The 25,255-nt window shown below is 52.6% G+C and overlaps 2 protein-coding genes across 3 annotated transcripts in view; both read left to right on the plus strand.

Moving 5' to 3' along the window:
* The first annotated feature begins 14 nt into the window (after positions 1-14).
* Positions 15-10,401, plus strand: ZC3HC1 (zinc finger C3HC-type containing 1). 2 transcript variants are annotated; one of them, XM_074828129.1, is made up of 10 exons: positions 15-358; positions 1,674-1,784; positions 1,968-2,119; positions 3,713-3,796; positions 4,355-4,482; positions 6,653-6,810; positions 7,656-7,881; positions 8,376-8,582; positions 8,782-8,991; positions 9,933-10,401. In XM_074828129.1, the coding sequence occupies exons 1-10, from the start codon at positions 237-239 to the stop codon at positions 9,999-10,001; spliced, it is 1,467 nt and encodes a 488-aa protein (XP_074684230.1). In that variant the 5' UTR covers positions 15-236; the 3' UTR covers positions 10,002-10,401. The 2 variants fall into 2 exon arrangements, with proteins under 2 accessions (XP_074684230.1, XP_074684231.1); XM_074828130.1 differs by having other exon boundaries at positions 8,379-8,582.
* A 2,361-nt stretch (positions 10,402-12,762) lies between these two features.
* Positions 12,763-25,255, plus strand: part of UBE2H (ubiquitin conjugating enzyme E2 H) — a 57,939-nt gene continuing 45,446 nt past the window's right edge. The window contains exon 1 of the mRNA XM_074828131.1: positions 12,763-13,048. Within this exon, the coding sequence (XP_074684232.1) occupies positions 12,996-13,048 (53 nt within the window). The 5' untranslated portion in view covers positions 12,763-12,995. The remainder of the gene's footprint in view (positions 13,049-25,255) is intronic.

Consider the following 25,255-nt stretch of genomic DNA (forward strand, 5'->3'; position numbering starts at 1 on the left):
CGCCGATAGTGGGAACTGGGGAGGGAGGGGGTGCAGTCCCGGGGTGTGAAGGCCCTGGGAGGGACACGGGGCCCCACAGTGGAGGCCGCGGTGCATCGCGACCCCCTCGTGGGGACGAGGAGGCCGTGTGGAAGTTGCGTGAGGTGATGGTCACCCCCACGGCGGGGCCGGAACGGTCTTGCGCGACCGCGTTTCCCGCCCCCCCTCCCCGGGCCTTGACGGGGTGAGGGACCAAGATGGCGGCGCCCAGCGCCGGAGCGGCGGGGGAGGCCCGGGGGAAGTTCCCCGCAGTCACCCCCCAGCAGATCCGCGACCTCATCGACGGTGGCATCGCCCCTGAGGGCACCGGCCCCGATGGGTGAGGGGGAGCGCTGGGGCCTCGCTGGCACCGGGCCTGAGGGAGACGGGGGGGGGGGGGTGGCCCGGCCGTGTGGCACCGGCGGGGTGGGGGAGAGGTTGCGGAGCCCTCGAAGTTATTGGGGGACTCTGAGAGACGCCGAGGGGTCGCGGGAGACGGCAGCAATTGTTGGGGGGGATGCTGGAGAGCGCTGGTAGGTATTAGGGGTTATTATGGGCAGGGGTACTGGGAAAAGAGGGCGTTGGCGTGTGCTGGGAGGGACTGAAAAGCACTGGGAGGGCACTGCAAAGTGGGAGGCGGCACTGGTGGCACTAAGGGGCACTGGTAGGTTGTACTGGTGAGGCTAGGAGGCACTGGGAGTGCTGGTGGGATCAGAAAGCATCAAGAGTACTAGAGAGACTAAGGGGCACTGGCAGTGCTGGAGGAACAAAGGGGTACTGGGAGGCAGTACTGAAGGCACTGGGAGTACTGGGGGGGCTAAGGCACAGGGAGGCAATAGCGGAAACTGGGAGATACTGGGACACTGGGAGGCAGTAGTGTATAGTGGGAGGTACTGGTGTGCATGGAGAGGCAGTACTGGGGGACGCTGGGAGGGCAGGGGCAGGTAAGTGACCTGTAGAGCTCTGGCATCTCTGCAGCCTGAGCGAGCTGAACCGGCCACGTATTGGGCCTCTGACCTGAAAAGTCACACCCTGGAGGGTTCACTGAGAGTCACAGGAGGTACTGGTGGGCACTGGGAAGTCTGGAAGGCACTGGGGGCACTGGGTGGCTGAGCTTTGGGGGTATCTCACTGAAGCTGAGCAACCGTGGTCACCCTCAGAAGCACGGTTCACCCTTGACCCAGCCATCTCTGAATTTTGGCCTGTGGAGAGGTGTTGAGGAGAGACTACAGGGCAGCGCTTGCCACAGGGCCAGCATTCTGGCTGCAGGGGCCCACGTTCTGGCCACGAATGCCGGTGTTGGGAGCTCAGGAGGGTCCCTGGCTTCAGAGACATTCTGCAATTGTTGATCTGCCTTCGCTGGGTCCAGAGAACAAATTCCTGTCTCCTACTTGTCCCATCAGATCCCCATCTGCCACTCCTGTTGATCGTCGTGAAATGTTTAATGTGCACCTTTGCTTGTTGTGTTACATTTTTTTTAATGGGTTTATTAGTAAAATAATGAAAAGCCAGCACTTAAGAGCTCTGGAGCAAGGGTTCTTGTAAGGGTAAGCCTGAAGGACAGGAGCGTAGAAAGTGGTCTATGCATTTTTTATTACTGAAATCTCTCCAGGACAGCACAGATGCTTCGCTTGCTGACTTGCTGTTCCTTTTAGGAAGGACACATCCGACTGGTCAGAATCAGCTAATGGATCTTCTCAAATAGATGCTCTCTCCTTGGAATCCGCCAGCAAGGAAGCCTATTTCAGCAGAGTAGAAACATTCACCATATCCTTTCTGATGCTGAGCTTCCAGTCATCCCCCACCCTGCTTTGCTGTCACCCTCCCCATGGCTTCCCTACAGGCTCCATCTTCTCAGAAGCATTTTTTCCTCTTTGGCCAAGTAAACCCTGGCCAAAGCTTTGCCTAGTCAACTCGTAATTTATTGGGGTTTATCCTTAACGTGAGCACCCGCTGAAGTGGGCGGGCAAACCCCATGAGCTTTCTCCCTTGGTTTGCGCCAAGTACGGCTGGACCAACGTGGAGTGTGACATGCTGAAGTGCTCCAGCTGCCAGGCCTTCCTCTGCGTGAGCCTGCAGCTCACGTTTGACTTCAACAAGTGTATGTATGCCAGCATCTGGCAGGGTACGGGGAGCGGGCTGTAGGGTTTGGGGGTGTATGTGCCTCATCGTGTGCCTAAATGACTTCTGTAGTCTTGTCCTGGGAGGTGCTGGGTGTTTGATGTTTCTGAAAATAAAGCGCAAGTTGAATAAATTTCCTTTAGTTTGTGAGAACGTGGTAAAACCTCCTGCTTCTGTTCTCAGAGAGAGGTGGAAGGGATCTACAATGCTCATCTCGTCCAGCTGCCCTAATATCAGTCTGAACCTGCCCTGATGTAGCTTGGAATCATTCTCGTGCACCCTCTCACAGGACCCCAGGGAGAAAAGCTCAGCACCTCCCTCTCCACTTCCCCTCCTCAGGAGGCTGTAGAGAGCAACGAGGTCTCCCCTCGTCCTCTCCAAACTAGACAAACCCACAGTCAGTCACTCCTCACACAGGACCTGCCTTCCAGCCCTTTCACCAGCTTTGTTGCCCTCCTCTGGATGTGTTCAAGTACCATAACATCCAGTTTTTAAATTTTGTTTCCCAACTGCTTGGTCTTTTGCCCTGATACTCCTCTCAGTTTTTCTAATGTGCTCTGTTGGTGGCTGCTGGTCACGAAGTCAGTCTGTTCAAGTGGTCACATTGTGTAATTTAATTAAGAAACCCCTCCACTGCCTTCTTTAAACTACTTGGACTCCTAGCAGTAAAACTCCCCTTACTGTTGCCCTTGCTGAGCTCCCTCCCCAGGCCCAGCACCAGTTTCCTTCCCCTGCCCGCAGAGCACTGGTGTCTAATGAATGCAGCGTGGGTGATGTGTAAAGGGGAGCTGCATGAGCAATTCCTTTTCAGTCACTGAATATTGATGCCCACTGTTCAGACTATCTTTTTTAAATAAACCTTTGCCTAATTACTCTGTTGGTAATCATGCTGCCTCAGGAAAATCTAAAATAATCAGCAGTCAGAAGAAAGGCTTGAAAAAATTGGAGAATAAATGATTTGCTTCTGAAAGGTGTGAATAAGTTAAGTATCATATATTTTTTTGGGAAGCTTGATTTCCAGACACAGCTGTGATTTGGCTCCTACAGCCAGAGTGGTGGGGTCAGGTGAGTTAGCTGAGGACTGGCAGCAGCCCAGGGGGTAAAACTGGCAAAAACAGGCGGTTTCTCTACTGGTGGTTGATTTGAGCTGTGTCTCCACTGTGATGCCATGCAGCCAGGCAGGCTCCCCTGCTCCGTGGTTGCTGTGTCTGAGAATGGGAGATTTTGGTTGTGAGGAGAGGAGATGGAATGGCTCTGGTCATGCTTGCTGTTGTGGTGATAACCCCTTGAGCCAGCCTGCCTTTGCTGCTGCAGGAACTGCTGCTCCACGGTTGCCTGCAGGGAGGCTGGAGGTGGAGCAGCTCCTTTTGGTGGGGAGGGAGGTGAGTCTGAGGTGAGAACTTCAGGCTCTACAACCTACAGCCTCAGGTGGCATCTGTCACCCAAGCCGTGCTGAACGGGAGGAGCAGGGAAGCCCTTGGAGCCTGGTGCCTTCCTCTCCTCGTTTGGTTTTCCCAACCATTCCCTGAGGAGGTTGTTCCACAGGGGAGTAGAAGTGAGCTTTGCCTTACAGATAAGGAGCGCTGCCTGGAGCTGAAGAAGGCCTTGTGCACCGCTCACGAGAAGTTCTGCTTCTGGCCAGACAGCCCCTGCCCAGGTTGGTGTCTCAGAGCCCAGCTAGTGCACATGTCCAGGATGATTCCATTTTTTCTCCTTTTCTGTCGCTGCTCTTGTCTCCCGTTGTAGGAATTGTGGTTTCTCTTTAAGTTTTCAAAGCAGGCAGTGTCACCACAATCCCCTTTTTTCTTGTGGGGACAGTGAAACACACAGTAGCAAAACAACATCTCTAAGCAGCCTCAGCAAATAAGCAACTGAGCCATGGCTGGAGCCCCAGGCCGGGCTGTACCCAGCCTCTCTTAACCTTTATGTGCCTCTAGGACAGTTAAAATGCTTTTTGGGTTGTAACTGGGAGGGGACAGAGGATGCTGGATGATATGGGATGCTGAAAGGGCAATAGATCTCATTTTGAGAGCTGTGCTGCACGGGGAAGGGTGGTTGCAAATGAAAAAGGCTGTGCTCAGCTTTTCTTTTAAAAGCCGAGAGACCAATCTGGGGAGACCTTGGCTGGACTCATCTCCTTCCTTGCCCTGTGGGATAAGGAGGGGGTGGGAAGGCCAGTGGCACAGCTCAGGCCTCCCCTGCTTGCTTTCACCAGATCGCTTTTCCATGTTGCTGGTGGATGAGCCCAGAGCCCTTCTCCAGGACTTCCTGGACCGTTTTCAGAGCCTGTGTCAGCTGGAGCTGCAGCTGCCCTCCCTCAGACCAGAAGACGTGAAAAACATGGTGAGTTCCCGTCTGCCCCCGAGATCGGGTGCATTCAAGCCCCTGGTGATGATACCAGGCACGCCTGTGCTGTGCAAACCCAGTCCAAAACAGTTGTGAGATTCAAGCTGAAGTCTCTGATTTAAGTGTGTGAGTGGTCTGATCACTTTAGCTTTCTCCTAGTATGTTCTCCACGTGGTGGTTTCACCTGGTGTTTCTGGAAGCATGTAAAGCATTTGCCAGGCAGAGAGGGACCTGGGGGGGTGATTGATAATGAGCCAGCAGTGTGCCCAGGTGGCCAAGAAGGCCAATGGTATCCTGGCTTGTATCAGCAATAGCGTGGCCAGCAGGGACAGGGAAGGGATCTCACCCCTGTGCTCGGCACTGGTGAGGCCGCCCCTCGATGAGTGGGTTCAGTTTTGGGCCCCTCCCTCCAAAAAGGCCATTGAATGACTCGAGCGTGTCCAGAGAAGGGCAACGGAGCTGGTGCAGGGTCTGGAGCACAGGTGTGATGGGGAGCGGCTGAGGGAACTGGGGGGGTTTAGTCTGGAGAAGAGGAGGCTGAGGGGAGACCTCATGGCCCTCTGCAACTGCCTGAAAGGAGGGTGCAGAGAGGGGGGATGAGTCTCTTGAGCCAAGGACCCAGCGGCAGGCCAAGAGGGAATGGCCTCAAGCTGCGCCAGGGCAGGGTCAGACTGGCTCTTAGGAAGGATTTCTTTGCAGAAGGGGTTGTTGGGCGTTGGAATGGGCTGCCCAGGGCAGGGGGGGAGTCCCCATCCCTGGAGGGGTTGAAGAGTCGGGTTGACCCAGCGCTGAGGGATCTGGTGGAGTTGGGAACGGTCAGGGTGAGGTTCATGGTTGGACTGGAGGAGCTTCAAGGGCTTTTCCAACCGAGATCATTCTGGGATTCTGTAAAAGGGAGTTTGGAAAGACTCATCTGCTCTGCAAGCCCTTCTTGACCAACGCAGACGCAGCTGGCTCATGTCACCACGATGTTGCTGGTGAGAAGTGGGCTGTGTAGCATCCAGTTCCTGCTCTACGCCTTTCCTGGGGTGTGTGGTGCTCTCCAGTGCCCAGCAGAAGTGATTTGGGGTCCCACAGGGTCCTGTGGGTGCTCTCCCTGGCAGCCCCCACCCCTGTTTGTTACCTCCAAGTGCTCCATGAGATTGCAGGTCACTCCTCTAGCAAATGGCTGGGGTCCCACTGGAGTCAGTCATTGCTCTAGGTGGGGTTGGGAATTTGGGGAGCTGGAGGGGCTGCCCCTGAGCAGAGGTGTGGGCAGAGGCCTGTGAAGGTGAGGGAGCCCAGAGAGTGTGGTACAGGGGGGCTTCTCGTGTGAGGCAATCGTGCGAGGGGGCTCAGCAGACAGGAGGGAAGAGCAGGAGCTACATCAGGAGAGGCTGGAGCGTAGCTGCAGGCAGGAGCAAGTGTGGGATTGCCTCCTCATAGGGACCTGGCCAGGCCTTGCTCTACTCCAGCCAAGTCTGGCTTGTTGGGCACTCACTCGCCGGGAAACAGATGGCTCTCAGCAGCAAGAAACCATGTGGGAACTGGGGAACTCTTCATCCATTCAGCAGAAATCACAGAGGTGTTTTATGGTTGCTACTGTGGGCTGGCTGAGCTATGAAACCCATCGCAACCCCTCGGGAAGAGACAGCGTAAAGCCAAGGGATGTATCGCATCTCCACATCGTACCTCCCCAGCTGCCCCACTAGCAGCAAGATCTAGAGCCCGACTGACACCTTCAGGGACTCTCTTTTCTCAGTGTGTCTCAGCAGTAGCCCCAGAAGCACTCATGGTTTGCTTGAGCACAGGCAAACACAGCCCTTGTTGCCTCCCTGGGATCGGAGGGAGAGATTTGGGCTGTTCAGGCTTGTGCTTGCCGTGAGCGGCGGAGCTGCAACCTGCTCCACTGTCCCCACGCCAGCTCGGGGGAGAAAATGGTGCTTAAACAGAGCCCACGCAATGGGGATAGTCAGGCACAAGGCAGGAGGAAGCCGTCGCTCTTGTGTGGCTTTTGCCTGTTAAGCAGAGTGGAAGTGCTGAGGGTGCTAGCTGATGCACCCAGCCCTTTTGGGAAGTGAAAAAGATTTTTTTTTTTCTCATGTAAGCTGCGGTTTGTGAGTAGAAACAGTGTATTTTATCAAACTGCCTCTGACTGCCAGCTCTGCCACCTCTCTCTGTCCCACAGTCCCTGACGGAGGAGAAGATCAGTCTGCTCCTCCAACTGATTGGGGAGGAACTAGAGCACAAAACGGAAGGAGAGAAACCACCGATGAAGTTTGCCACGGAAATCCTGCCAGTACACGTTCCTGCCTGCATCCTGGCTCTGTGCGGCTGGACCTGCAGGTGGGTCGTGGTAGGACTGATACTAAAGTGTCTGCCGTACTTTGTGGTTGATGGTGAGACCTGTCAGAGGCTGGAGGAATGCAGATGTCCCTCCTGTGAAATGTTCAGTATCCCGTTTCACTATTTTATTATCATCTCCAGCCATTAAAACTGACAGACTTCCAGAAACCCCAGTGCAAAACTAATCTAAAATAGATGTCTCCCTGACACAGCGGAGTGAAACAACTGAGCTGTCGGTTGCCCTGCTCATTGCTGATTTAGATGTTGAAGTCAATCCCTGAAATGTCATCCTCAGTAACGCTTTCGTTGCTCGTCAGGCCTGCGGGAAGGGAGGGAAGGTTCGTGACCTGAAGGTTTGCAGCTTCCCAAAGCGTGTGCTGTGAGCAGAACAGCCGTGCTGTTTGTGCCTGAGGCAGCTTGCTGAAAGGGAAGCAATCTTTTACGGTGCAGGCTGGAAAAGGGCTCACAGCGGGGAAGAGCAGAGCTGCTGCTGTGGTTGGGGGGTTCAGGGGCCGAGGATGGGGATACTCTCAGCTGATATGCCATAAGTGAGTGTGCTCCTGCTTCATGGCAAGCCAAAATGTAAGCGAGCCAGTTTAAATCAACACTGTAGATGGGTTTTAATAGATTAGTTTTACTTCTTAGCACACGAGGCTACAAAAACACTAAGTCTGTGCCTCAGTGCAGGGGTACTGATGTCTTGAAACATGCTGGCTCAGGTACCTGCGACTGAGACGGTTCCTGTGCTCTGCCAAATACCTGCATCTGTTCTGAAAGCTGCGAGTTTGGGGGAGGGCCCAGGCTCGTCCCTGACCTTCTCTCCTGACTTGGCTCTGTCCCCACAGCACTGCGTCTGGCTTCGTGCACCTCTCGGTGATCACCTGCTCCCGCTGCATGAGGAAGGTGGGACTGTGGGGTTTTCACCAGCTGGAGTCTGCAGGGCCGGAGCTGGACTCCTGTGGCCCGAGCATCACGCCACCGGCACCTGCCGAGCGCTTCCTGCTCATGCCCGCGTCTCCACGCAGGATGCTCACACGGAGCCAAGACACTCTCCCTCCAGGCTCCGAGCAGGTATGGCCCAGCTCAGCCAGCCCATGAGCTCAGGATGTCTGGGTGAAACAGGAGGATGCAGGAGTCTAAACTGATGTAGTCTGGGTGTCCGCTGCCTTTTAATTTGAAAGAGACTCATTTTGGTGCTGTTCCTCCAGCTGTAGGCAATGTCCAACAGAAGTGGGTTGCTGCTGCCTTTGCCCTTGCCCTTTGCAGTTCTCTGTCCTCCCTCAGCCCTCCCGTAGGTGGGCACAAAAAGGGCCTTTCCAGCCAACATCTCGGGGCTTGTCTAACTCAAGATGCTCCAAATCAGGGGCTGCCTTCACCCATGTCCAACTAGACACATCTAAGATGCTCCTGGTGTGAAGGGAGGGTGGCACGGCTCCTGCCATGGTGGCTGGAGGTGGTTTTGATCTCTTGTTTGAGCTGGGCAGGGCCCTCTGTCCCCTTCAGGCAGAGGACATGCTGGTGACCGGAGGAGCTCTATTAATTCCTTGTTCTTTCCCCGCTGGCAGCAGGAGAAGAGCCCATCCCCGGCAATCTCTCGCCCGCGGGGTTGGGACGTTTCTGTCCCCACGGACCGGAGTGATGTGGAGGTGGCCAGCCCCACTCTGAGGAGCCGCCCCGTCACCCGCAGCATGGGGCAGGGGGACAACGTGGAGGTGCCATCCAGTCCTTTCCGCAGAGCCAAGCGGACGCGGCTCTGCTCCTCCAGCAGCTCCGTGAGTGACCCGGGTGCAGGGAGAGCCTGGGTGGGGAGGGATCTGGGCAGGGTGCTCCTGATCCAGGGACCAGTGTTGTCCCTGCAGTCAGCTCAGGGCTGGTGTTGAGGCACAGAGAGGGTTTTATGGTGTCACTGGAGCCTTTTTTTAAACCATGCTGTCGCTGTCCTCCTTCACTGTCACCTCCTCCCTTACCCAGGACACTTCTTTGAGGAGCTTCTTTGACCCCAGCACTCAGCATCGTGACTGGTGTCCCTGGGTCAATGCAGTGGAGGGAGGGGAAACCCTGGAAGATACCACGGCCCAGACAGAGAAAGAGCCTGCGAAGGCAGAGCCGGGCTGGCGAGTGGTACTGAACACTCTCCTCGCCACCAGAAAGTGCGACAGAGTGCCTGAGACGGAGCCTGTGGTGAGTCTGTGGGATCCCCAGCCCCAAACCCAAGCGCTCAAAACATCGCTTCGTCCAGCCTAGCCCGGGGCGGAAAGGCCACGGGCAGAATTTGGGGTAGATGGCCTTCATTTAGGCTTAATGCAAACCCAGTCGGGTGGCAATGACCAAGCGACCAAGCGTGTGCCTGTAGAGTCTCAGCTTCCCCTCTGGCTGTGCTGACAGCCTCTCAGCCGGGTCTCATCCCTTACAGTGATGTGTTGTGCGCCGATCTGCTCAAGGGCTACTATAAATAACAGCCTTTCCCGAGCGGCTCAGCGCTGCCCAAGATCCAGTTTCATTTCACGTCCTAGTAGAGAGCTCCTAACCCTCTCTGCAGACATCCTGCGGCCGCCAGCCCCAGGCTGTTGGACCGGTGGGTTTGCCGAGCCAGAGGAGTGGAGCTGAGCCCACAACCCCCCTCCCTGAGCACAGCCAGTACCTGCTGCTGCTTCCCTGGGCCCTGTTATCTGCCTGGATTCTTCCTGCCAGCTCCCCCCTGCTTTGCTTGGGACTGAGCTGCAGGGAGCAGCGGAGGAGTCCTACTTTAGCATTTTTTGGGGGGACTTTGTGTGAGTTGTGTCCCTAACAGGCTGGTCCCTTCTGCCTGTGCCACATGCCCCAAAAGTGCCAGTGAGTCCTGTGGGACCAGACACAAATTGGAGACACGAGACCCAGCTGGAGCAGGGGATGGTTGGAGTTCTGTCCTGCTTCTTGCTTGCAGTTGCTTTGCTCTTTTCCCCTCTGATTCTGGTAAACAGGGCTAACTAAGAAGAGCAAACTGGCAGCCAATTAAGATATTTCAGATGGGTTTTTTTGCTGCATTTTTTCCTCACGTGCTTTGTAGGCAGCTCAGTGGCGATAGCAGGTCCTCTTGCGATGCCTTAACCTCCGGTTATCTCTTTGCTCCCCCTCTCTCACAGAGTCTCTCGGTGAAGTCCTGCAAGGTGTTCCGCATTTTCCGGCAGTGGGAGAGCATGAATTCCTCCTGAATGAGCTGCTGCCCCTGGGAACTGCTGTCTGGCTGGCAGCACGCAGGGCATCGCGTCGGTCCGGCGGAGATCTGCTTCCCAGTTGCTCCTGCAGCAGTTTCATGCCCTGGGGAGGGGATGCTGAGGAGGCTCCACCAAACGCAGCCCCCAGCGGCCGCTGGGACCCCCTCCTCCCTGACTGCCTTCCTCCAAGCCCCCTGCCTTCACAAATTGCTGCTGTAGCCCTTGGCCCCGAGGGTTTTGACAGCCCTCTGGAGCTGGGCCATGCTGCGGGCATGCAGGGTGAAAGAGGAGACGTGGTCACCTCATGAGGGTGACCATGTTGTGTCCAGCTGTGACCTGCCACCAGCAGCACAGGGATATGATGCCAGGTGGGAATAAACATTTCAGTTTTGTTTTTTTTCTTTTTCTTTTTTTTTTTTTTTCTTACTGCTGGTGTGGTGCTTCTTCCTGGGGCGGGATAAGCTCTGGACCGAGGATGTGGCTCCTGTATCCTTCAGGATCCTCATCTTTGTGCAATCAATGTCTGTCTGCCTCCCATTCCTGTTTCCCGCTCCTTATTTTGCTGTCCCCACTGCCTGATGTGGACTCTTGCCATTGCCTCAGCCCCCGTACACGCAGAAATGCCCCTGACCTTGTACCCCTGGGCCTGCCAGCCTCTGCCCTGGCAATCAGCTGCCCAAAGCAGATTTAGTTGGGGGCTGAGGGCCTCTCTGATAAATCCCCCCCAGCTGAAGTGCAGGGGAGAGGCTGGGATGCAGCCAAAACCTGGGAAGAGGTGGGTTAGGGCTTCCCTGGGTGCTGGGGAGGGACTGGACTCAGTGGAAGGGGGAGAAGAAACCCAGAAAGGAGCCCCTGATCTGTTGTCTCCATCCTTGAGGATGTTTGGGAAAGGGCTTTGGGGAGGTCTGAGATTCCACAGACCCCCCAGGCACAGTTGAATCTCCTCACCCCAGGTCTGTCGCAGCCACATGGATGGGGGTGAAGGCACAGGAACGTGCCATTCCCCTTTTTTTTTTTTTTTGGAGGAAATGAACCCCCTTTGGAGGGGCACCCCCTGCCTCAGTTTCCCCAGCCCCAACTGTGTGTGGTTCCTTCTGTGTCTCATCTTGTCCCATCCCTTTTGGGGTATTTTCTGCCCACCCTGTGCCTGGGAAGGCAGCAGCTGCCTTAGAGCTGATCCCTGCTCTCCCAGAACCCCAAAACTTGGGGGTTACCTGCCCACCCAAGGACTTCTTCTGGGAGACACTTGTTACCATTGGGTGCGTGGTGGCAGGAAGCCCCCTGGGAAGCAGCAGGATGTTGAGTTTGGGTGGGTCACCTTCATTTCCTAAGAGTGTCCTAATTATGTGGCCCTAACGAGGAGCTGCTTCACCCCATGGCCATGTTAGGGTGGAGATGAGGGTGTCACCCCCACGTGCACTCTGGGTGTACCCCCAGCCCCAGAGGGGTGAGGGTGAGCTGGAGCCCCTTCCCCAGCTCCCCAAACCCACAGATCTTGTCCCCAACAGCCCCCCCCCCCCCGGTTTCCCCTGGTTTCCCTCATTCCCCCATAGCTCCCCCCACTCCACAAAATATGTGGTGCACCCACGGTGAGAGGGAATGATGTCCCCACGCTGTGGGGGGCAAAACCAGCTGCCCCCCACCCCACTGCACCTCCATTTGCAGACCCAGGAGGGCTCAGAGGGTCCCCAAATCTACTGTGCACCCATGTACAAGGGTCTGGGTGCTACAGGAGTGGTCTTAAGGCACCCCAAAAGGGACAGGATGCTATTAAAGAAATTAAGAGAAAATCCTGATTTTTCTCCTTCCTGTTTTCCCAGTTGCTTGGAACCAGTCAGGGAGAATCGAGGCTGGGGAAATGGGGAACCCTCTATCCCAACTTTTCCAGCTGCTCTGGTCAAATATAACCTCATTCCCCCTTGCCGCCCCCCCCCCCCCCCCCCAAATTCCCCCCAGTGTATCTTTCCCAGGGTGTGGATCCAACCCCCTTCAGTGTGACTCAGGGCTGGAGGGGTGTGTTGGGGCATTAAATGGAGGAAATAACCCCCCCCACACACACACTTGTGGGGTGAGATTCTGCCTTTATTCAGACTTTTTGGGGTTCCTCAGCTGTGTCTCCATCCTGTGTGGGGAGGAAGCGTTGGGACAATTTTTTTTGGGTAATGCCGGGGTCAGGAATGCGGGATGTCCACCCCAGGCGTGGAGATGAGTTGCCAGAGCCCCACTGGCTTGAGAGACACCCATTCGCACCACCGTCACCCCGCTGTCACCTCCGGGGCGCTGGCGCGTGCCTCCCCCATCCGGTTGGGTAAACTGAGGCAGCGGGAAATGCTTTGCCGATGTTGCACCGGAAAACTGGTGCGGTGACTCGGCCTGGCCATCCACCACGTGCCTGCTTTGCAATCTGAGGGGGGGGGGGGGGGGGGGAAGTTTGGATTTAATGGTGGTTTTCCCTGGATGACAGTGGCCACCCCATCTTGGCGTCCTACCGGGCGGTGACCCCCGCCCTGCACTGAGGCCTCGGGCCCCGGCGGGGTCTCGAACCCGCGGCCTTGCCAACACTTCCCCTTCTATCTCCCCTCCCTCCGCCGCACTACGACTCCCGGCGTGCAGCGGGGTGGGCGGGGCCAGCGCGCCGCTGCCGGCGCAGCCAATGGCGGCGGTGCGGGGCGGTGAGGTCACTGTGGGTGACGTCAGGGGTCCAGAGAGAGGCTCCGGCAGAGACGACCGGAGCGGGGCTCGCGGCTGAGGGAGCGCGAGGCGGCGCGGGGGGGGCCCGGGCGGCGGCACCGGCGGCGGCGGCGGCAGCACCGGCGACACCACCACCACCACCACAGGAGGGCGGCGACAGCGGCGGCGGCGGCGGCGGCGGGGGGGGTCCCAGCGGCTCGGAGCCCGGCGCCCCCCCGCTCCCCTCGGTGCCGGGCGTCCCCGGTCCGCGGCGGCGGCGCTGACAGCCCGCCCGGAGCACCGGGGGCGGCCGCGGCCACCATGTCCTCCCCCAGCCCGGGCAAGAGGCGGATGGACACCGACGTGGTCAAGCTGTATCCTTCCCGCACCCCCCCTCCTCTACCTAATCCCCCCTCCCCTCCCCTCCCGCCGCCTCCCTCCGCCGGCAGCCCCGGGGGGCGAGCCCGCCTCCTCGGCCGGGCCTGCACCGGAGGGGGGGCGGGGGGGGCACCGGGAATCCCCCTCCGGTGTCGCTCCCCCCACCCCCCCGGGCGGCGGCTGCGCCCCTTTCTGAGACTAGGCCTAGGCCTCTCCCCGGAGCTGGGGGTTGGACCTGGCCCCCCCCTCTCCCTGGGGTGCGGGCCCCCCCCCCTTACAGAGAGGAAGCCTAACCCCCCCCTTTCCTTATTTTGGGGGGGCTTATCCCCCTCTGTGGCTTGACAGCCACCAGCTGGGGTGCCCTGGGGGTGTCCCCCCCCTTACTGAAGGCCCCTCCAACCTGGGTGCCCTGCACCCCCCCTGGCCTGCGGCCCAGCCGCCGGGGGAGGACGAGGAAGGGGAGAGCAGCTCCAGCAGCCACAGCCCAAAGAAAGGCTTTTGTGGTGTTTATTATTATTTACTCCCCGATTTCAGCCTGCGGTTCACGAAGCTTCTGGTGCCGGCTTAGGGATTTAATTTTTTGGGGGGAGCGGGGGGGCCCCCACAGGCACTGGCTCTCAGCAGACCCATGGCTGGGTGACGGGGAGGTGGGCGAAGGGCTCCGACGCTGGGGCCCACAACCCATCTCGCAAGAGGTCCCATTTATGTAACGCTCTAGGTTGGGTTAGGCTTTATTATTTTTATTCCCCCCCCCCCCCCCCCCCCCCCCCCCCTTTCTGCGATCTGTTGATATTTTTTCTCCTTATTTTTATTCTTGGCCCTTTCCAGGGTGGCGAATCCTTTTTCTTTCTGTCTGGAGTGTGGGTGGCATTGAAAAATATCATTGGGAATTTGGTTCTAGGATTGTTTTATTAATAGTTTTTGTTTACAAGGTGGCAGTGTGTGCCGAGAGGGGGTAGAAATGACAAGAGTGGCTGAAATGTTTTTCTGCTCTGTTGACTGAACGTGCCTGACCTCCCTCAGCAGGACTTGGGTCTGGTGGCTCTAACTTGGTGGTGTCGAGGGGTCGAGAAACGGGTCTGATTTAGTTTCAGAGCGAGATAAACAAACTTACTTGGATTTTGTCGGTTTTTTTGGAGGGGGGGGGAAGGGAGGAGCGACACGGCTCATGTTTGTGGCATGAGGGTGGCTTATCGAAGGAAACTTCTGTTTGACGTTCAGCTTGTGCGTTTCTCTCTACAAAGCTGCTCTTTGTATCTTTTTTGCCTTGTTTTTAAGCAAATAGGAAATGACTACCGATCATGCTTGAATCGGAGCTATTTTTATCCGGGGGTTTAAAGTTACACACATGTCATACTCTGTCGAACACCAATTGCGATCGATGCTTAATCGCACCAGGAGGAGGGTCGGGAATTCCAGCTGTTTAGTGTATGTGTGTGGGGAAATAAAATCTTTCTTAGGGATAGTCTGGAAAGAGGACTGGGCCAGAGAGGGGCTTGAGGCCCAACCTGATCCGCTGCTGCTCTCCTTTCCCCTCCCCCTCTCTCTTTTTTTTTCCCCTTTTTGTTCGATTTGTAGCCGGCATCTCCAGCGATCGCAGCATTTTAGGAGACAAAGAGCAGGTTTTTCTGAAGTGGCTTCGCTCGCTCTGTATTTCTAGCAGCAGCCGGGCCGTGCGGTGGTAGGTAGAAAGCCCTGAATATCTGGCATTCCTCCCGATGCTGGGTAGTTTCCGCTCTGCTCTCGTTTCTCCCCCCTGACAAAAGAAACCCAAGGCTTTTCCAAAAGCAAAGCTCTTGTTATTGTCGGCGCAGCCTTCCCGGTGTTTTGAGGGGTGAGGGTTAGAGCGGTCGGTCTCCTGTGGACAACAAACTTAGGAAGTTGGATGTGTCAGATGACTCTCCTCACCACTCCTCCCTCCCCAGCCTTTTTTGTTTGTCTGCCTGACTTGCCTCGCCTGCCCGGGGTGAGCGCAGATTGCTAGGCCCAGGCTCCCCGAGACGCTTCCCTGGGGAATCTCCCTCTCTGGAAGCTGATCGGAAATAAGGGTCTGGCTCCAGACTGGGAGCGAGGAGGGTCTTGGTGGTGACCGGAGGAGAGGGGGCTCATCTGAAGGAATGTACTTGAAGGCTGCTCCTCCCTGGGGCTTGAGTGTTTTGTTGTTGTGTAGGGTTTTCTTTTTTTTTTCTTTCCCCCCCCCCCTTTTTGCTGCCATTTTCATTACAGTTTCCCTTTTCAGCCCCTTTTCGTGTCTCCGATAAGAGAATAATGGCACGGATTTATGGCCTGCCAAGGGCTACCTTTTTGAGTAGGGAGGGGGCGATGGCCAGAGTGAATAACACTGCTGCCTTCTCCTGCTCTGACAGGTTTAGGAGCCGAGTGGGGTCTTTTTATTATTCCTATTTTCAATCCTAACACGTCCGTGTCCTTTTGTGGATGCCTCTTTGTGAGCAGGGAAGGGGAGAGGTTGCTCTGCTCTCTGGGGCTGGAGGGAGGGCAAAGCTCTGTGTGTGCGCGTTAATGTGTTGAACTGATGTTTAATAATCGCCTGGACGATTATGTGCTGAAACTCTGAGTCACTCATTGTTTCTCTCCTGATCGCGCTCACAATGTTGTGCAAACGCTGGGGAAGGGCCTGCAGCGGGGAGCCACGCTGCCTTCCTCCCCTCTTGGGGGGCTCCAGCCCCCCCACCATGCTGGTTGAAGTTTCCTGGATGACCTGTGTCCTCGTAGAGTGGGGGGCACTGCCTGCACCCCACCGGCGAGCACGGCTTTGCAGGAAGGCTCCGTGCCCCCCAAAACACCTCAGGACCCAGTCGCCTGGAAGTGCAGGGACATCCCACGGGCCTGCCGGCAAGCGCTCAAGCTCAAGGCCAGGCCTCCCCAGCCCAGACATCCCCACCCTGGCAACTGTGGGGTGCTGGAGCAGGGGGATCCCATCCCCAGTTCCCCCCAGTTTCGGGGTGAGCTGCTGGCCTTGGAGCCGTGTTTGCAGGCAAGAGGCCTCGGGCAGAGCTCGCAACTCCGCGGATTGGCTGCTCTGTTACTACCCGGAAACCGGGGCTGGGGCGGAGCGAGCCGGCAGCTGATGGGGTGCCCCAGCCAGCGTGTTTACACCCATGGGGGGACGCACCCCAGCACCCCACAGCCCCCCCCCCCCCCCGCCCCCCAGACCGCGGAGCGGTTTGCTGCCGGCTGCCGGGTTTATTGTTCTGTGCCGGGGAAGCAAAGCGGGCGCTCCAGGGCGAGCTGTTTGCAGCCTCCTCTTGGATGAGAGTTTATTTTGTGCTGATTTATTTTCCTCCTTTTGTGGATAGATGCTCCTGGCTGGGTTGTAGTCCCTGAGCTCTATTTTTAAGCATCAGAGCTGGAAAAGGGAAGTGTCACCCTGTTTTGTGCATGAAAGGAATTATAAATAGTGCCCAGCTTCATTTGAATCTCCCTGTTCTGACCAGTTTACAGAGCTGAGTGTTTGTAACGCGTGTCGGAGCTACCGGGGAGCGTAATACACGGAGCGTTGCGCTCCCTTCTAATTTTAGGCTTGTCCTGACTCAAGGAGAATAAAGGTACAAAGCTCCTTAGTTTACCTGCGGAGTATTTTGTAATCGCAAAACTCCCTGTGTTTGCTCCGCTGAGATCAGCTGAGGCAAAGGGTAGGACACAGTTTACATTTGGGATAAATTCCTTTTTATGTTCATTATAGGCTTACACCGCACTTATCATCCTACTTGAACACCTTCCAAGAGTCGCGTTGAGCAATAGGACGGTCACGTGGCTTTGTTCTCTTTGGCCTGTCCCCAGGGGAAGAGCATGTGCGCTGGAATGTCTTGTTTTGGTAGAGTTTGGTGGTGTTTTGTTGTTGTGTTGTTTTTTTTTTTTTTGTAAAGGATAGACATTTCTGGAAACTTTTACAAGTCAGAATGTAAATTTTAAAATGTCACGCTACACTTCTTTCTGCTCTACTTCTGGGGCTCCGTTTTAATGAGGTCTCCAGGGATAAGGGTAATCGTGTGGTGGTACTTCAGAAGGCACAAAGACGTGGCAACGGCCCCGTTTCAAAACTGGGAGAGCCCCCCCCTTCTCCCAGAGCAGTTAGAAATGCTGGCACAGGTTGTGGCTTATAAATAAAATCCAGTTAAACGCAGCTCAGAACGTAAAGTGCTACCTGCCGGTATGAGAACTTTAAATCCACAGATCGTTCTGCTGAAACCAAACCAACTAGAGTTAAAAAATAAGTAAATCGTCTTTGTTGCCTAAATGACAACTTTCAAGGGTATCATCTTGCTGCTTTTAGAGCTGAATGTGGTGTCTTTGCTGGCGGCTGGATTTTTTTTCCCCGAAAGGACGGGCTCTTGGCTGGAACTGTAAGTTCACTCTTCCATTGTTGCCTTGTCAGTTTGATCGCGGAGGCTATTGAAGCTGGGGCTTGTCGAACAGACCTGAAAGCGCAGTGCACCTGCTTAATCATATAATTGCGATGGTCATTGAGATGAAACTGTGGAATATGAATTTGGTTAAGACAGCTTGGAGCAGAGTGCCTGTTCTAGCTTGACATCCCAGCCCTATTTAAAATAAGAAAAATAAAGCCTTTGTATCGCTCCGTGTTTGGCTCATTTTAACTATTTCTCCATCTCATTCCCCAGACTCGGAGCAGTGAGTTTGGTATTCTGAATAGTATGGCAGTCGTCTTTAGGATTATGCTTATGGTACCCAGTTCTTAAGACTAAACTAGCATTAGATTACTAAGTGCTGATTAAACAAATCACAGAGGCTGTTTCTTTGTAGTAACAGTTTTTAAAAAAAAAAAAAGTGCACACAGGATTTCAGTAAAACAAGTGGCTTGCCTTGTAAAATGGTGTCCCTGCTCTCCTTTCTGCTGCTGTGTCTAGAAGGGCGTGCTTGATATTTCTTCTGTCTTTTCTAGTGAAGCTATACTGTGATCTAGGCAGGCTTGGATTTGTAGTAGGTGATTGTTTTTAAGTGTCATCACGACTATCTTACAATCCCGGCAAGCTTTTGGAAACGCGTCTCGCTGAGTGCACTCCCACGTGTTCAACATTTCTTAGCAGCAGCAGCCAATAACGTTAGCTTCGAGCATGGCTGGGAATCTTGCAAACCCTGTTAAAGTCTTAATATGTAGGATTAAGCAGAAGATGCCCCCTGATGAGGCTCTGCATTGTTTAATTTGCCAGGGAAATATTACATTTAATCTTCATGTAAGTACAGCTTGTGTTTTGTCCTGGTTCTGGTTATCGCTGTGCACTGGCATTAAAATCATGTTATTTAAAAAAAAAAAAAAACCATAAAAAATGATCTTATGAAAAGCTTGTAAGCAAAGCATTGACATTGCTGGATGTTTGCTTTGTTTATACCTGAGTGGCAAGCGGGAGGAGCTGCCCCGTGTTGTGCTGCTGCCTTCCTCTCCAGCTCACAGAACGCAGAGCTTGCTCTTTCGGAGTGGTTTTTTACTTGGTTTTCAGAAGAACATCAATTAATCGCTCCTTCAAATACATGTTTAATTGCTGTCTTACCTTGTGCCTACCTGTTGTACCTGGAGCAGGTTGAGCAGACTGTTAATCTGGAAGCCGAGGGAGTAAATCCTGCGAGGTGCTGAGTGCCTCCTTCGGAGGGGTGGGCGTGCGCGGAGCTCGCACCTCGCCGCTGGATCGCTCTGGGACAAGGTGGCGGCTGCTCGCTCCTCGGAGGCTCCAGGTTTGATGCCTCCGTGCGAATGCCGGCGGCGAGGGGGAGATGCCTGAGGACACTGGGGGCTGCCGGGGGTAGAGGTAGTGGTTGGCCATCCTGCCCTCCTCCCAAAGAGGCAACTCGCTGCACAGGCTTTCACTTCTTGGGCAAGATCCCATCCTTGGAGCCCTCTGCCCTCCCCTGTTGCGAGCAAAAGCACAGGAGTGCTTAAACTAAAAGTCCTGATAGACTTTTCACCCTGTTTGTTATTTATTTTCTTCAAGCAAGGTAAAGCAGCAGGAATTGGGCTGTTAGGAAGGGAAGGCTGCATCTGAAACTGCCCCAGCGTAGAGCCATTGCTGGTTGCAGTATAACTTAATGTTCTCGGCACCTGTTGGTACTTGGTGCCCTTCTTAAACCATGATTTAATCGGAGTCATAACCAGGATAAACACATAACAGGTTGTTGTTAAGGCAGGAAAGTGCCCACAGTTAAAGCGACAGGCTCCCGTATGGAGTGGGTTCCCAGCCAAATAGCTATCTGTTTTACTGTCTGCTTAAATTAGAGGTGATGCGATGCTGAGGGAGAGATGTCTGAATTTTCTGCTTTGCTCTCCTGCTGTTCTGGACATTATTCTGGCAGCAAAAATGAGAGATTGCTGAATAACATTTTTGTAATATTGAACGTGAATTATATATGTGGGTGTGCATATAGGAGTTCAGCATTTCATTGTGTGTCTTATTGTGTGCATTCAGCTTCCCTCCTTTCACTCCCTCCATTTCCCTGTGGATTTTGTCCATGTATTTCTGGAATAATGAACATAGAGCGTTGCTCTTTGTTTTTCTTCACCAAAATAGAGCTCACGTGACTGAAGAATCATACGACCTTGCCATCTCTAGTTTCTACTAGGTCATGCAGCCTGTGTGCCGGTGCCTGTCGATTCTAGCAGGGAGCTTGCGGATGAACTGCCCTCGCCGTTAGAAAATGCCCTGTGTGATGGATCTTCTACCACATCCCAGGGAAATGGTCTGAGTTAGTTTTATTTCTGGCAGAACCATGCGGTTCTCGCTTTTTTTGTTGGTTTCCCCCCCCCCCCACCCCACACCTCATTTTTTAATCCTTTTTTCCACCTTCGTGGGGCATTCAGAATTATTTGTTGCTTGATGCTGATACTCTTTGAACACCAGTCAGCTGTTGCAGAGAAGTACAAGCACCCTCTCATCACTGAGGCAGTCTCTGCTTAATCTTTCTCGGGCTCTTCCTTCTCCTGTCCCCACTCGGCCTTATGACCACTCACCTCTAAATGCTATCTCCTCATCTTCGGTCTCCATCTTCTTCCAGTTCCTCAGCCTCTCTGATAATGATCTGTCTGAGATTGAGGGTGGATTTAGTTTCTTGGGAAAAGGTGGTTTCACTACCTCTTGGGCTTGTGTAGCCATTAAGGATTCTTTGCAAACTGGGGCTGGTACTGGATTCAGGACTAAGATACTATTTTTATTTTTTTTTTTTTTACCGTTGCAGCTTCCAAGAGCTGTCCTCTAGTCTTAAATCATTTGACTTATTCCCTGGAGCAAATTGATTCAGCTTTCCAAGAGAAGCCAAATCACTCACAGTCCATTTTCTTGGCATTAGGTATTTCAGATCAGGTAGAGGGGTGGATCTGCGTGTATCGTTTTTAAACTGGGGTGGTGGTGGTCTGTCGACACTAATCCCTTTTAAACTGCACATTACAGAGTCTGCCTGTATATTCCGCATGATCCACATACAGGAGAGCACAGGAGGTGGTGTAGACTTCCAGGTATTACTGACCCAGTTTGAGGAAGGGATAGCCATTTTTGATCATTTTCAGAGGGTCAAATGCTGCTTTCCAGAAATGATTGCATTTCGCCGGTGCATGCTTTCCTTGGACTAAATGCTGGAAGAATGAAGCGTAAAATATTTTCTTTGAGATTGTACAAATAGAGTGTCTGGGTGGATTATTCTGAAACGTTTTGCACTATCTGGCTGTAGCTGGCTTTAATTTATTTCTTTTTTTTGTGATACTCCCTTAAAAATGAATGTTTCAAATTTATGTTAATGTTTTCGTTAGGAAAAGTCTGCATTTATGACAGTTGCTGCCCTTTAGGGGAGCTTAACCCTGGAGGCATTTGTCATCCCCTGCGAAAGGTTGAGGTTAAAAGCTGACAGTTGATTGTTAGATAAATTTTGCATTATTTCCAAATTCCAGTGGGCTTTTCACCTGGCCTTGAGCGCTCTCTCCTGCGAGAGTGGTGGTGGGGGACTTAGCATGTAAATTATAGATGTGCAAATCATTGCAGCCTTCCCGACTGCCTGGGTACTCTCTGTGTAACAGCTGATTGTTTCTAGTCAGTCGTCTGTGGACCTTTTATAATGACTGTACTGGGACAGACTATATTCCAACGGAGGTGAACGAGAGGGGATGAGGTAGTGGTATGCATAATGAATGAATGGTATTGAGAGAGGATGAATAGTGTCCAGTCTGCCTGCTCCCGGCCCCTGAGCAAGGTATGACATTGAAAGGTAAGCTTAAGCGTGTTTGCACTGGAGAGAGAGACTCTGGCAGGCCATGAAGTCTGAGATTTTGACTAAAACCAAACAGGGCTTAGCGATAGGATCGGGTACTTCCGCAGTTACCAAGCGTACCCCCTGAAAAAAAGTAAAAATCAGTGTGCGGTACTAAAGCAGGCCTGCGTGGCCCTGATTAACCTCTGGTGTGGTAGATTAACAGTTGCAAAGTTGAAAAGATTGATAAATTATTAACTTCAGCGCTTTGGCATTTCTTGGTGGGCTGCGTTGCTTTGTTTTGTCTTGACGTTGGCAGGACCAGGCGTGCTCTGGAGCTGTGAAGCAGCGTGTCGGGGCAGGGGTGAATGTCCGATGAGACACCTGGTTTCTTTCAGCAGAAAAGCTGGATGAGAACATAAACACAGGTTGTCTGCTGAGGTCTGACTAGAGGTTGAAAACCATTTTGCTCTTAAAGGTGTTTCTAGATCGAAATGGTATTTTAAAACTCTGCTACGAAGCTATTCAATCACCGGTGTGGACATGGTTGAAGAGTTAAGACTCATCTTGGTTTTAGGGGCAAATGAAGCTGCTCCTTTAGGTATTGCTCAGTCAAGAGTGAATGGTTTGAAGCCAGAGCTTTTTCTATTTTGAAAAGAGCTAGGTTTGGCTTTTAAATGCATTTGAGGATGGGGGCTGTTGGCCTTTAAAACGCAGCGATCAGCATGGAGGTGGTGATAGATGAAGTCCAAAACTTGCCTTCATATCCTGGCTGTTCCCAAGCTGGTTTGTTTGGGGAAACTCTTTTTTCTTTTTTTTTTTTTTAAGGGTGGGGAGAGGTTTCTCCCTGATGATACATTCAATGAAAGCTTCTTCGTCAGGGGAAGCTGGTGGAAGCTAATGCTCTATTACACTCTCTGCTGAAGGCAAATGAAACCGGTTATGTTTTTCTTCCATCTAATACCATTAATTCAAAGTCACTGACCTTCCCCCTCAAATCTTCAAAGCCAACACAGCTGAATATGAATGTGTGCGGAGTGCTGGTTTCACAGAGCAGCGAGGCAAGGTTTAAACCTCGCAATAACTGGGCTGCTTTTGTGCTGAGCTCACGTTCTGCATGAGTGATGTGTCTGTGTCAGTGGTCCTTGGGAGCAGTCCTCTGCAGCGGCGCGATGCTTCTTGAAGGTATCTACCTCATGCTTGGTGGTGGCAGTTGCAGTTCGTTTGGACAAGAACATGTTGTGGACTGATTTCCACAAAAGTTCTGGTGATGGCCTTGCTTTGTAATCCTCTAATTTGTATGACAGGTTTGTAAAGTAAACAAGGCTGAAATAAAGAAACAACCCTTCTAGGAGTGAAGAAGCACTTAGCCTGGAAATGTCAAATCTAACTGCGATGTGACTCAGCATGGTTATATTGACTTACTCCTCGGTACTACCAAAGCCACCTCCTACTTTTTTTTTCTTTTTTTCTTTTAAGGCTTTCAACCTGCCACTGTGTCAGTTGTGAAATGAGGGAAGCAATGAAAAGAAGGAAACTAAATGATCGGTGTTTTGTTTAACAGGCCTGGCATTGTAGGTAACTTAATACTCCTGGCCTAGGGGAGGAATCCGTGCACGGTTATTGGGGTAAGCTTAGATCCCAAGAGGAGAATGTGGCTTTGAGAGACTGGGGAGGGGACGACGCTTGGTGAAAAGTTGAGATGTCAGAAATCAGATCCTTGTAACTCAGTCCCAGAGTCTGCGTTCCTTGAAAGGGAAGGTATGTGAGGAGGTGTTAACTCACCCTTCTCGTGGCTGACAGGAGCGACTGCACCCTGCAAGTGAGCTTATGGCTAGCGCTGCTTCACGCTTTTTTAAAAAATTGTGGACACCATTAATGAACTCCTCTGTTTTGTGTAAAGCTCCAAGGTCTTGGAATTAAACAGATTCTGGCACGCTTGCAACTGCCAAGAAAGTTATAAGTTAGTCATAATCCAGGTTTTTTTTATTACTTCATGGTTTCTGGCATGCTTTCTTTTGTTTGATGTTGGCAGTGTGACCAGAAGGTTGCCATGAAAAGGTAAGTTTAAATACTTGCCTTGTTTTGATCAAGAAGGAGGAGAGTTTGCCAATAAATAGCCATGCTCTGCTAACTTTGCAGAAGGCAAAAGCAGTGCATTTTACATGTGGAGAAGAGCCACAGCGCTAGCAGCTGGGGCAGGAGGGGGGGTGTCTCAAAACACTAGTTGTGGTTAAGTGCAAGACTGAAGAAATATACCCCCCGTGGTTTCAACAAGTCATTTAAACTGCCAGCCCTGGCTTAGTTATTGGTTACTGCTTGAATCTCCCCAGCGTAATACTGAGACTTGCATGTTGCCAAATGAAACAAAAAATATTGTAAAATTGATTAGCAATAATGTACTCATAATGCTAAGCCCTTGCATCCATGCGAAGGCACTATTTTGTGTTTAAAAGCATGCCACAAATGTGCGTATACTCGGAAAGAAATAAAATTTGCTGACCCACCGAAGTGAACTTGATGTTCAGTCCTACAAAGCTTATTGACCACTGGACAATTAAACCATCTGCCCATCCTCTGTTGCTAAACTCAGTTTCACAGATTTAGAGTATAGATTGTTTAGGAGAGGGGTGTGTTTGATTCTCAGCATACATTGAAGCTAGAGGATTAGATTCTTGCATTAGGATTCGGAGCGATCAAATGCCAATGTGGGAGCTCCGCTCCCTGAGCTGCTTCATGTCAGTTCGTGCAGACACATGTTGATTTGTGCAGATCCTCAGGTGCGGCCCCTTGCCTCACCTTTTCAGTGACTTCTACTTGCTGAAAATTTGTCCTTCACGCTGACCTGCTGTAGCTTTTTAAATGTCAGTTCTGTGGAAAAAGAAGAAAAATCTTTCATCACTTCAGCATGATGTACTGGAAAAAGATTGAGGGTTAAGCAAAGAAGATTTCCCTGTTATGCCTGTTTAGTCATAGCAAGAAATGTGTTTTGTGGGGTTATTGTCAGCGTGGGTATTCTAGTGAAGAAGATTTGAGGCTGTTGGGCAAAGGTGCCCTGAGAGAGCCCAGGTGCTGCTGGTGCCTCTTCTCAATGTTGTGCATGTGGCTTTGGGGCCTTACAGACTCTTTTCCTCCATTAGTTTTTCTCTGGAGTTGGTTGTGTAAGTGGGGATCGTGTATGAGAACAGCTTATGTTATAACCAGCTGGTCTGAGTGTTGAACCAGCATCTCTTGTCTTGTTAGAGCCAAAAGTTTTAGTCGTCTGCTGATGAATATTGCATTTGCTGTGGTTTCCTTTTTTTTGGACTTCAGTTTATCTGTTTGCAAGGGCTTCCTGCTTGGTGTGGCCGAGGTGCAATGGGATTCTTCAGGGTCGCGAGTTGCATTAGTGTGTTGTTTTTAAGAGTCTAGGAATATGTACAGCCCAGTAGCAAGTGAGTCCTTAAATTGTCCTCTGTGCCTCTCGGTGGCTTCTGAAGTGACAGGTTTCTTCGCTGCTACCTGACATTCGGTGTAATTAGGACACTTCAGGATATTCTGTGTGCAACACTCTCTCATCAGTTTTCTGCAGACTTGGAAGGCGCAAGAAGTGAGTCTTAAGATAGGTGAGCTTCGTAATCCTCTGTAGGTTTTGTTTTATTTCACATAGCAGCTGGGGATCTGTTGCTGAGCGCTCGGGGAAAGGCTGCACAGTCAGGTGGATGGTGCTACGATGTTGAAGGCTCTTATTTGCCTTTACAAGGTGCTTCAAACCATGGAAAAGTCCCTTAAGGTAAAGAGGGTCCTGAGCTGGCAGGTTACGTGCTTCTGCGAATAAGTGTGCCTCGTCACTGGTGTTCGTTTTCTCTTGCTAGTTTTCCTTAATAAGTAAAAATTGTGGTCAAGAGCATCTAAAACACCCAGGGGCAGAATGTTCCCCCAATTCTTGCAAGATGTAGGATGGATCAGAAGCTGAAACTGCTTGGCTCAGTCAAAGCCGTTGTATATAGGTGTGA

Source organism: Strix aluco, chromosome 5 (assembly GCF_031877795.1).
Source record: "Strix aluco isolate bStrAlu1 chromosome 5, bStrAlu1.hap1, whole genome shotgun sequence".
NCBI lineage: Eukaryota > Metazoa > Chordata > Aves > Strigiformes > Strigidae > Strix > Strix aluco.